Genomic DNA, 12,692 nt, shown 5'->3' with positions numbered 1-12,692 from the left:
CCCCAAAAAAAATAATAATGTATGAACAGGTAAAGAATGACACGCAAGAGGCAGACAGGTAAATGGTAAATTCAATATGTATTGACGTTACAATGTTAGACATATAAAATCAGTGCCATTAAACAGCCTTCCCTAGAGCAGGTACAGAGAACGGTGAAGTCGTGTGCTCTGCGGCAGCCTGGAGACCGCCATCCGCGGCGCCCATGGCGGCAAGCTGGCTTTATTTGTTTGTATTTTTAGTACAAGTATGGCATGGGTGGTGACACGGTGGCAAGACATGGGAGCCAGGGTTCCATCGGGTACGATTGATTGGTTAGGTCTCTGCGGATGAGATGGTCGCCCCCTTCCTCCCGTTACATCTTCCCAAATTCCCGCCCCTAAGCTTCTCAGAAAAAAAGGCGACTTTTTTTTTTTTTTTTGCCGGTCATCTCTTGAACATTCACAAACAAAGAAAAAATAAATAAAAGCAATAAAAGAGTCTCGGTTGCTTAATATTGTGCTGGGCAGTTCAGGCACCCACGTGGAGTCCTCAGTCCAAAATGTATAAGGCCGCCACCTTCTACCTGGAAGCTTCTTCCTTCATCTCTTTGTTTTTCCTCACTTCTTCCGCGTGCTTATCCTGCAGAGGAGAGACAAGTCGCTGACCATTAGAGGGAGACCAGGGGGGACACATGGTGCATCATGACTGTAACATATTCCCAAAACCTAATTCTATATCTGCTTGCTGGTTCATATTTTTATTATTACATTTCATAGCCAACTGCTCCCTCTAGTGGTCGTCTGTATATTAGGGAATGTGATTACCCTGCTTAAAAGGAGAGCTATGGGGTTTAGGCTTTTCCCCATAGTTCTCCTTAGGGTAACGGGAGGACACAAACTAGCGTCCTCCTGTCACCCTAGGCTCAGTATACCGCGAGCTGTAGCTCATTATATACCGAGACGCCGCAGCCGGGACAGATCCCGACAATTGTGCCGGGATCCGCCCAACTGCGTGACTGACAGCTGGCTCTGCCTATCTAGAGGCAGAGCCAGCTGTACCCGTCCCCTCCCCCGTCCGTTCCTCCAGTCAGCGCTGGCGGATCGGAGCGGGGAGGGGGGAATCCAGCCCCTCCCCTGTCATGGCCGAGAGCAGTGACAGCATCGAGAGGTGAGCGAACGCCGGTATGTGTTAGCTCACCTCCCGATCTACTGAGCCGACCTGTCACAGTCTCATTGTCACAGGTCGGCTAGAACTATGAGGTGAGTGAAAAGCACTCACCTCATAGTTCTCCTTTAAAGTAGATGTAACCCTCAGTGGTGTCACAAGGGGGGTGCGGGTTGTTCGGCCCGCACACGGGTGTCACCATTGCAGGGGTGACACCCATATGACTGATAGTCATTTTGTTGTCACCCTTCTCTAAAAAGTTGGCCACTCCGTCATGGACTGAGAGCCCGACAGTGTCAGGACAGAGGAGGGGACCGGGCGGCATACCTCATCCCGCCGGGTGAACGTCCCCTCTTCTCTCTGCGGGCGTCCATCACCAAGATGGCCGACAGCAGGCATCAATCAGATGGTCGCGCATGCGCGATGATGTCATAGCGCATGCACGATGTGGCTCCACGCACGATGATGACACGGCGGGGTGTCACCCAGGCTAGAGACCGACCTGACCTTGGGACGCCCCTGTGTAACTCTTAGTTGGATGGCGTTTCCTAAAGCCCTGGGTATCCAAAGTGACTGTTATGTTGTTTTTCTTTCAGATATGGCTATTTTTGCCTTTTTTCTTCATTTGTTGCATCTCAATGCTGCTGGTTTCCTGTAACTTCTTTCAGTAACTTCCTGTCTACATGTACTTGCTCCGGGGTCATTGCTCAGGACTGGTTTTCTGATAGTGACAACAGAGGACCATGCCTGCATAAAGAACGTCAGTAGGGTCACTTGTTGTCTCCAATGGAAGACCGTGTGATAGGGTCACAACACAGGAGAACAAAGGGGGTGGTTATGCTGGTGATATCGTTGACCTTACATGGCTATATGTTCTTATATTAGATCAATTATAATAATCTAATATGGACTTGTGGACAAATAATTTCATTGTTGTCACCCGCATACCGCCCCTTTGTTTACACGTGGCTTGGGGGGTGGGAATGTCCCAGCTGCCGCTGATTGGGCATGCACTAACATCTTACTTCCGGGTTTGGATGAACTCTGGTATGGACTAAAGCCAAGCTCATTCACTGGCCACAGCTTATTGGGCGTGCACTGATGCCTACCTTTTGGGTTTGGACGGGTCATCCGTACAGTCACTTGTAGTCTCCGATGGGAGCTTTAATGATTTGACCTAATAAGGCCATGTGGATATATAAGGTCACTGATGTCACCAGCATACCACCCCTTTGTTTACATGTGGCTTAGGGGTGGGTATTATCTGGTTGCAGCTTATTGGGTTTCAATCACCTAACTTCTGGATTTGGAGGAGCTTGGCTCATCAGTCTTCAATGGAAGCCCATGTGGCAGGGCGACAATGCGGGAGCACCAAGGAGCAGGATGCTGGTGACATTATTGACCTTGTATGGCCACATAATCTTATTTGGTCAATGGCATTAGCCTAATATGGCCCTGTGGCCATATTAGGCTAATGATGTCACCAGCATGCCGCCCCTTCACATTAGTTTAACAGCAGGAAAACACAAAAATGTCCAACACGTTAAAACAAACTCCCCCTTCTTCAGGTTTGGACATTGCAAAGAATCTTTGGGTGGAACAGATCCCAGGTTTCTTTACAATTTCCAAACCACTATGAATTATCTTTGGTAACAATACCATCTTCAGAATCCCATCACTTAGAACACCCGAGCCCTGAAGACGGGGAAGTTTTACCCCCGAAATGTGTTGGCTTTGGTCTCCTTCAGACTCTTCGTCATTCAACACTTGCAGAAGTGCTTGAAGCCTTTGTCCCCCACCACACGCTGTCCTCCGGACATCGTCCTCCAGGACATAGTAGTCAATCGATGGAAACATGGCGTGGGGCAGGGGACAGTCCCGATAGTGTCAAATGCTGAAGAGTCTGGTGGAGACTGTAGAACGGCGGAAGACATCTTGATAGCAGCAGCTTCTTTTTGATGGGTCTGCTATCAACATTTTTGTGGCAATGACTGTGTTGTATTAATATCCACAAAGGTGAGGACGGCGACCACGACGAAATAAAATAATTGTTCCAAATAAAAGTGAAGAATGTGAAACATCATTTTAACTAACCTTTAACTAACCTTCTCCTGCAGACGCTCGAGCATAGCGGCTAGATGGGCCTCCCTGTTCTCCTTGTTGACCTCCATTTTCTGTATCAGCTTCTCTTTGGCCATTTTGCTGAAGTTGTTGTTCTCCTCGATGGCTTTCTGAATGACCTCGCGCTCGTGTTCCCTCTTCTCTGCCAGGTGTTTGAGGAGCTCGGCTTCCTGACACTAGAGGGAAAAGAGACGGGATTAGTATCAAAAACACAGGTCAGTTCTTATTGCCCCCCCACCCCCACTTTGGATACATATATATATATATACACCGAGTGGCCAGATTATTATGACCACCTGATGTTTTGTAGGCAAATTAGCTATAATTTGGCGCTGAAGTTGCTAGAGGGCCGGACCATTATAAATAGGGAATCGGGTTGTGTTACCACGACAGTAGAAGTGATTTGTTTCTGAAGATACGGGGAAACAACGCGATGTAACAGCCTTGGAACGCGGGATGATTGTTGGCGCTCGGAGCCATGGAGCAAGTATCAGCAAAACAGCAGAATTCGTTACATGTTCAAGAGCAGCTGTTGTTAAAGTGTTTAAAGACCGGACTGTTAAAGACTCTAGTTTCCCCTTTAGGCTTTTTACATCTAATGCTGATCTAATCAGAAGTTCCGGAGTTTTCTGGCTAAATTTCCATCCATACACCATGGAATCAGAAGATGAGGCCAACACTCCTCTCAGGACTTTGCAGATTATTAGACATGGTCATGCTCAAAGTGAATATGGCATCAGAGTAATGAAATCTTTACACAATTTGCAGCATGGGCCTTGTTTGTCTTGGTATGACACAGTCAACAAAAATTGTAAGTATTGAAGGTTTCATAGGATGATGAGCTAAATCTAAACTCAACACCGGATTTTAATTTTGGATAGAGTAATGTATGGTCCAAATCCGTGTCAATCAGAAAGAGAGTCATTCTCCCCAGTGAGGACACAAATAGATGATAAGCACTCAAAAATTGCCCTACGAGAGTCAATTAGAGGTTGTTTGAAACATTGAGAGAAGGTTGTACTTCCTAGGAGGACCATGAAAAACCTCCCCAGCTGAGGTGATACTAGCAGTGTGTTGGAACAACTTTGGCCATGCTGAGAGATCACGTACAAGCAAGTAAGTCAGTCCTTTGACCTTATCAAGAATGCCCATCAACCCTGAAGGCCAGGGGATGTCGGGACATCAGAATGCTGAAAAGTTGACTTGTGGTCCAGTGGTGGGTCCAATTGTTGGAGGACTACATGAAGCAGGATAACAGGCCTTCTATTGTAAGTGACAGCCATACTGGTTAAACATCCAGCATTTTGCAGTAGTTTGGACTGCTCTTTAGAAGCGCCAGGTTCAGTTTGTATTAGTTTATCACGTTGGCTCTGTTCCTTCCAATGAGGTGGCAGTAGGTCAATCAAGCTACACCAAAACTGGCCCTAGGGAGAGAATATCTTCATACCTGTGGTAGGAAAATAATGCTGTGAGCTCCTCTGGGGCGGGGACTGATATTAATGGTTGTAAATTGCTGTCCAATAACAGGGTCTAGAAAAATAGAATACAGGACTCTAGACACTGAACCTTTTGGTCCCGGAAGATAAAATATACTGTATGTGTGCCATTTTATTTAGAGGAACCCAACTCAGTAGGTAAAGTGTTAGACTTGTTTGTAGAACTAAATGTGCGTTCTTGGCCAACCTGAACCCCAGACAGTGTTCCTGCATGTGAACCCCTTCTCATTTACCTTACGTCTCTCTTCAGCAGCTTCAAGTTTTTTCTGGATCTCTTCCAGTGAGGGGTCCCGGCGTTGGGGGAGGGAGGTATTCAGTTCTGGGACGCCGTCAAAGCAAGGCGCCCTAAGGATGACCTCGTAGGCTTGGCCGGAGGTTCGTTTGTTTAACTCTATGACTTCCATGTCTGAGATGACGCACCACGTGAGGTCCACTGTATCTGCTGTGGATAGAGATGAGAAAATGTAAATGGTACGGAGCAGCAGGACATTTTTGTATGCTGCATTTGTGTTAGCTAGTCACACCTTCACATAAACATGTTAGCACTATATGGGCAAAAGTTTGTGGACACCTTACAATTACACCTACCTACAGGGCCAAATATATCTGAAAAACCCTCCAGATGACTGACAAGGTTACTTACAGAAGAGTGAAGAGTTTGGAGAAGTGAACAATCTAGGACAACATCGCTGATTTGGAAAAATTATCTAATTCAGCTCACTTTCCAGTTCAGCGATGTTGTCCTAGATTGTTCACTTCTCCAAACTCTTCACCCTTTTGTGAACAACCCTGTGAGTTTGGTGAAGACCCCTTTCTGTTCCACCATGACTGTCCTCTATGTACAAAGGCAGCTCCATAAAGATGTGGTGTGACCAGTGTGGTGCGGAGGACTTCAAGTGACCTTTTCTTCAGAGTGGCCTCCACCTCCACCACCACCAGAGTCCTGACCTTAACCATATTGAACACTTTTGGTTTGAATCGGTACACCAGTTGTGAGCCCGGTCTTCTCATCCAATATCAGTACCTGACCTCACAAGTGGGCGCACCTTCCAAAATCTTCTGGAAAGCCTTCCCATAAGTATGAAGGATGCTATAGCTGCAAAGAGGGATCAACTCCATATTAATGCTCATGGTTTTGGAATGGGATATCTCTCGCTCTCTCTCTCTCTCTCTCTCTCTCTCTCTCTACCAAAACTGGCCCTAGGGAGAGAATATCTTCATACCTGTGGTAGGAAAATAATGCTGTGAGCTCCTCTGGGGCGGGGACTGATATTAATGGTTGTAAATTGCTGTCCAATAACAGGGTCTAGAAAAATAGAATACAGGACTCTAGACACTGAACCTTTTGGTCCCGGAAGATAAAATATACTGTATGTGTGCCATTTTATTTAGAGGAACCCAACTCAGTAGGTAAAGTGTTAGACTTGTTTGTAGAACTAAATGTGCGTTCTTGGCCAACCTGAACCCCAGACAGTGTTCCTGCATGTGAACCCCTTCTCATTTACCTTACGTCTCTCTTCAGCAGCTTCAAGTTTTTTCTGGATCTCTTCCAGTGAGGGGTCCCGGCGTTGGGGGAGGGAGGTATTCAGTTCTGGGACGCCGTCAAAGCAAGGCGCCCTAAGGATGACCTCGTAGGCTTGGCCGGAGGTTCGTTTGTTTAACTCTATGACTTCCATGTCTGAGATGACGCACCACGTGAGGTCCACTGTATCTGCTGTGGATAGAGATGAGAAAATGTAAATGGTACGGAGCAGCAGGACATTTTTGTATGCTGCATTTGTGTTAGCTAGTCACACCTTCACATAAACATGTTAGCACTATATGGGCAAAAGTTTGTGGACACCTTACAATTACACCTACCTACAGGGCCAAATATATCTGAAAAACCCTCCAGATGACTGACAAGGTTACTTACAGAAGAGTGAAGAGTTTGGAGAAGTGAACAATCTAGGACAACATCGCTGATTTGGAAAAATTATCTAATTCAGCTCACTTTCCAGTTCAGCGATGTTGTCCTAGATTGTTCACTTCTCCAAACTCTTCACCCTTTTGTGAACAACCCTGTGAGTTTGGTGAAGACCCCTTTCTGTTCCACCATGACTGTCCTCTATGTACAAAGGCAGCTCCATAAAGATGTGGTGTGACCAGTGTGGTGCGGAGGACTTCAAGTGACCTTTTCTTCAGAGTGGCCTCCACCTCCACCACCACCAGAGTCCTGACCTTAACCATATTGAACACTTTTGGTTTGAATCGGTACACCAGTTGTGAGCCCGGTCTTCTCATCCAATATCAGTACCTGACCTCACAAGTGGGCGCACCTTCCAAAATCTTCTGGAAAGCCTTCCCATAAGTATGAAGGATGCTATAGCTGCAAAGAGGGATCAACTCCATATTAATGCTCATGGTTTTGGAATGGGATATCTCTCGCTCTCTCTCTCTCTCTCTCTCTCTCTCTCTCTCTCTCTCTCGGTGTCATGATCAGGTATCAAAATCTATGCCCATATAGTGTATATTGAATATATCAGGTAATATGTAGCACAATCCTTCATTATATCTCCAGGAAAAGATGGAACAGCTCTCCTGTACCAACAGACAAACAAAAAAACTCTGATTGTGCAGTAAAATGTAGAAGGGTTTAAACTACTGTCAGGTTATTATTACTGTCTGCATCTTCCTGCCCCGGCCACAACCATTCCCCTCATCTCTTATATTGCTGTCACAGGTTGTCACAGGGTCAGTAAAGTGGGGGGAAATCTCCCCAATGTGGTCACAGTCAGAAATGAAAACTTGACAGAATTTTTTACTCTCTCTAAAAAAAACAATGGCGGGAATAAGTTTTAAATAAAAGCTTGGGAATAGGAATGGTGATATGAAAAGTGCAGCAATGACATTTCATCTGTCAGCAGATCACAGAATTGAGGACGTATTGAAAACATCTTGAGGGGATAATATTTAGGAGACATTGAGGAGATATTGGGGACATTTTGAGGAGATATTGAAGCTACTTTTAGGAGATATTGAGGACACATTGAGGAGATATTGACAAGATATTGACAAGATATTGAGGAGATATTGAGGAGATATTGAGGACATATTGAGAAGATATTGAGGACATATTGACAAGATATTGAGAAGATATTGAGGACATATTGAGGAGATATTGAGGAGATATTGAGAAGATATTGAGGACACATTGACAAGATATTGAGAAGATATTGAGGACATATTGAGGAGATATTGAGGACATATTGAGGAGTTATTGAGGACATATTGATAAGATATTGAGGACATGATGAGAAGATATTGAGGAGATATTGAGAAGATATTGAGGACATGATGAGAAGATATTAAGGAGCTATTGGGAACATATTAAAAAGATATTGAGGAGATATTAGGGAGATATTGAGGATGTATTGAGGACATATTGAGCAGTTATTGAGGACATACTGAAGTGCTATTGAGGAAATATTTAGGAGATATTGAGGAGATATTTAGGACATCATGAGGAGATATTGAGAACATACTGAGGAAATATTGAGGCAATATTAAGGATATATTGAGGACAGTTTGAGGAGACATTGAAGACATATTGAGGAGATTTTGAGGAGAAATTAAGGAGATATCAAGGAGATGTTGAGGAGATATTCAGGAGATATTGGAGCTATATTGAGGATGTACTGAGGAGATATTGAGAAGAGATTGAGGACATATTGAGGAGATATTAGGAATATATTGAGGATATATTGAGGACATATTGAGGACATGTTGAGGACATATTGAGGAGATATTGAGGGCATATTGAGGAGATATTGAGGAGATATTGAGGGCATATTGAGGAGATATTGAGGACATATTGAGGACATGTTGAGGAGATATTGAGTGAGATATTGAGGGCATATTGAGGAGATATTGAGGACATATTGAGGACATGTTGAGGAGATATTGAGGAGATATTGAGGACATGTCGGGGACATATTGAGGAGATATTGCTCTTTGCTCACTATGGATTACTGCTCTCAGCTCTCTGCAGGCAGATTATGAATGTTCAGAGAGGTTCCACCGGATCTAAACAAAGCAACTCTGCCTGATACAAGGATGTGGAAGGAAAGCAGAGAGTTCAGGTGAGATAATGTCCTTACCATCATATTTGTAAGTTTGTTTCTTTAAGGGATCAGTGAAAAAACAGGAACAGAAGAGGGACACAAAGGGAAGCTCCTTCATCTTCTCCTTGTAGGCTGTGAGAGAGATCAGACACGTTAGGCGATTTCTTTCTTATTGTCACATAGGGATCACATGTGTAGAAAGCCAAAACTTTGTTTTGCCCTAAATAATATTTTCTTAGACTTTTCTACACATATTGCTTTATTGCCATTACAAAGAGACTGACAAGTCCCTATGACATAGCACATACAGAGTGTCAAGTCCTCTTTTTGGAGGCATCAATGGTCTCTTGGACACCTAACGCATCCTTTGCACTGCCCCCAAGATAGTATTCAACCGGCACCATCTAGGATCTGATAGCCCTGAACCTGGAAGTTCTCAGAGCTGAGCGCTTCCAGGCTCACTGCTCATAAAGGAGACTGAGAAATGGATGTTCCCCTTCACACATGAGAGGATCTCCGGCACTGCATGTACTGTAATGAACAAGAGCAGCGGGGATCCTGGGTGACATAATTGACCATATATGGTCGTGACCATATTTGGTCAATGACATTGCGGGGATTCCCAGCTGTGTGTTTATATTCTAGCCGCCAGGGATTCAGAAGTGAGAACAGGCCAATCATGCTGAGCCAAATTCTGCAGGAAGTTTCCCTCCCATTTCCCTGACCCCTCCCCCAGTAGTCCCTCCCACAGAAAGACCATTTTAAAGCCAAGTCACGGGCATGGGGCAGGCAATGCTCTTTCACATCCGGTGCCCGTACGTACAGAGCTGGGGTCCTTTAAGAAAGTAGCCAGGTCATGAAATGCCTGCAACCGACGCCCACAATCTTTCATCCTGCTGGTAGCTGGGAGGACGTACCTGCTAGTGTCATATTGCTGAGGTTGTTGATTGGTTCTCTGGGAGGTCTAGAGAATGAGGTATGTCACCTGGGAGAAGAGAAAAGACACTTGGATTAATGACTGTGTATTTTTAATTCAACTTTCATCCGGACACAGCTCTTATAAGACAACTGACGCGTTTCGAGCAAAGGCCACCCCCCATCTTCAGGGTATTATGAATAAACCCGAAGGAAATTAATTAAAACACCTTTGTAGAGGCTCATAAAATGGGAGCATCGGCGTATCTATGTGGCCACACTGAAGCTAACACCATACGGTTACACCTTGAAGAATGGGGAGGGGCTTCACCCGAAATGCGTTGGCTCTGTTATTTAATACACATCAATGTCAAGCTATCTGACCAATTGTACAAATGGATTGTCTGCTGAGCAGTTCGTTCATCGCCATCAGAGAGGCGGCAGCCCATGACCACTTTCTCACCGTGCCTCCATTGTATATTCAACGTCTTAAAGGAAAAGTAACCATCGGGATTTACCTAAATCAAAATCTTCTTTGTATCAGTCCAGCACTACCACACACCTCCACTCTTACAAAGCTTGTGGTCATTTCCCTTTGACTACACATTAAAATGTATTATTAAAAAAATTGCTGCTGATCCCGCCATGAAGGTCTTTGATCAGTCATTTCCTGTTATAGGCTGACAACGCTCACTTCCTGTTCTCCTGCGTGGTCACCCTTTCCCATGGGCTACTAATAAAGGCTATAACACAAACTACACAGACATGGTCCACTGTTGTCAACATTAGGAAATGACATGTGGCCATCGCTGGAGTGCATGTAGACAGGATGTAGCTGGAAAGAGACCGCAGGAGATTAGCAGCACTGAGGTGGAAGGATGAAAACAAATATTACGTGGCAATTGTTCATAATATACTGTTGAGATTTTATATATCTGATTTTTTTAATAGATTTTATATATATATGATTTTTTATGACATTTTCTATGTGATTTTTATATAATATTTTATGTACAGTATATACTCGAGTATAAGCCGAGTTTTTCAGCACATTTTTTGTGCTGAAAAATGCCCCCCCCCCCTCGGCTTATACTCGAGTCAGCGTCTCGAGAACTTGCGCTATGTTCATCCCTTATTATAGATCCAGTGATGTCATCACTGAGTCTCTGTGCCTCTCTGTGTAATGCAGGCTGGTGGGAGGGGCAGGCAGGACCCTGCCTCAGTACTCAGCCCTGATGCATCTCATTGCTGATGATGATCTCCCGCTGCTTCTTTGCAGCCGCTTCCCGTCTACATGGCCACATTGCTTTCCTCAGGGCGGGTTTTCCCAATGGTGACGACAGTGGGCCGTGCCTGCTGCTTATAATCTCCCCCGGAAGCTGATGCGACAGGGTGACAACACGGGATAGCGATTTGGAGACGCAGCGCAGAGCGTTGTCACCCAATCACAGGAAGTGAAAATAAACGGATTCTTCATGTTGGGTTATTGCTGCGGTTTGGGAAAAGACGCGACAAAGCGCTCAGGTGGGAATCGGCGGTCACTACTTGGACCTGTAATTCAGATGAAGCGTGTGATAAAAGTGGAGCTTGTCTCAATGAAAACAGTCAGCAGATGAGAGAGACGGGGGGCCCACTGGCTGCTGGATACCGATCCGATGCTATCCGGTGGCCAGCAAGTCCCACCTGGGCCAGTACTTATAGTCGCCCAAATGCCCCGATACCTTCCCCGATACCGTAACTTCCGATCAGAAGGACATTCCCTCTGAACGGCAGTGCCGCTAGAGAGCATAGAGCTGGCCTCCCGGCCAATCAGGAAGCCGGGCGGTTGGTCATGACCCGCCTTCTGGCTCCCTGATTGGCTAGGAAGCCGGCTTCACGTCGTCTAGCAACACTGCTGGGCAGCCTGGCTTTCTAACCAATCAGGAACATGGGCGGAAGGTCATGACCCGCCTCCCGGCTTCCTGATTGGCTAGGTAGCTTGCTTCATGCTGTCTACCGACACCGCGGGGCAGCCTGGCTTTCTGACCAATCAGGAACATATGCGGAAGGTCATGACCCGCCTCCCGGCTTCCTGATTGGCTAGGTAGCTTGCTTCATGCTGTCTACTGACACCGCGGGGCAGCCTGGCTTTCTGACCAATCAGGAACAAGGGCGGAAGGTCATGGCCCGCCTCCCGGCTTCCTGATTGGCTAGGTAGCTTGCTTCATGCTGTCTACCGACACCGCGAGGCGACCTGGATTCCTGACCAAGCAGGAAGGCGGCCGGCAGGTCATGACCCGCTGCCTGGCTTCCTGATTGGTCAGGAAGCCAGGCCGCCGTGTCACAAGGAAGTGTGAAGCCGGTGTTCTTTCGATAGAACACCGGCTTCCCAGGCAATCAGGAGGACGGGTGCCGGGCCCACGGTACCTCGGGGTGCCGGTATCAGTATTCGGTTAAAAAAAAATATCGGTAATCGTTTTCGATACTGGCAATCCGATATCGGAGCATCCCCAATATTTATTGATTCGCTTCTTACTTAGCTTAAGTTTTATGTCATTTTTTAATTTTTTATTGCTGTATCATATTTATCTCGTTATATTATATAAATGATAATCTTTTCTATCTATTCATATTTTAAAAATTATCAAATGTATCTTATTTATTGATTTTATATTTATTGATTCTTATCTTACATAGCTTAGGGTTTTATTTGTCTTAGTGATAGTTCTGGATCATGTTTATCTCTTCATGTTATATAAATAAAATGTGTCATATTTGTTGATTTATTCATTGATTAATAAAGTTTTTATTGTCAGTTTTTTTTACTTCTGTATCATATTTATCTCTATATATATAAATGATAAACTGCAATCGTATTTATTGATTCTTAGCTTACATACCTGAAGTTTTAGCATTTTTTTAATGCTGTATTAT

At 45.1% G+C, this 12,692-nt stretch overlaps 1 protein-coding gene across 3 annotated transcripts; it reads right to left on the bottom strand.

Moving 5' to 3' along the window:
- Window positions 1-61: 61 nt before the first annotated feature.
- On the bottom strand, window positions 62-9,864 carry STMN4 (stathmin 4). 3 transcript variants are annotated; one of them, XM_018571768.1, is made up of 5 exons: window positions 9,782-9,864; window positions 8,901-8,996; window positions 6,267-6,475; window positions 3,239-3,441; window positions 62-619 (listed from the first exon to the last, which is right to left on the bottom strand). In XM_018571768.1, the coding sequence occupies exons 1-4, from the start codon at window positions 9,792-9,794 to the stop codon at window positions 3,241-3,243; spliced, it is 519 nt and encodes a 172-aa protein (XP_018427270.1). In that variant the 5' UTR covers window positions 9,795-9,864; the 3' UTR covers window positions 62-619; window positions 3,239-3,240. The 3 variants fall into 3 exon arrangements, with proteins under 3 accessions (XP_018427270.1, XP_018427269.1, XP_018427271.1); XM_018571767.1 differs by having other exon boundaries at window positions 3,250-3,441; XM_018571769.1 differs by lacking the exon at window positions 9,782-9,864 and having other exon boundaries at window positions 3,250-3,441; window positions 6,267-6,472; window positions 8,901-9,003.
- Between the last annotated feature and the right edge of the window lie 2,828 nt (window positions 9,865-12,692).

This window comes from Nanorana parkeri, unplaced genomic scaffold, assembly GCF_000935625.1.
Source record: "Nanorana parkeri isolate BGI_ZX_2015 unplaced genomic scaffold, ASM93562v1 scaffold1833, whole genome shotgun sequence".
NCBI lineage: Eukaryota > Metazoa > Chordata > Amphibia > Anura > Dicroglossidae > Nanorana > Nanorana parkeri.
This window is presented reverse-complemented; position numbering and strand designations above follow the sequence as displayed.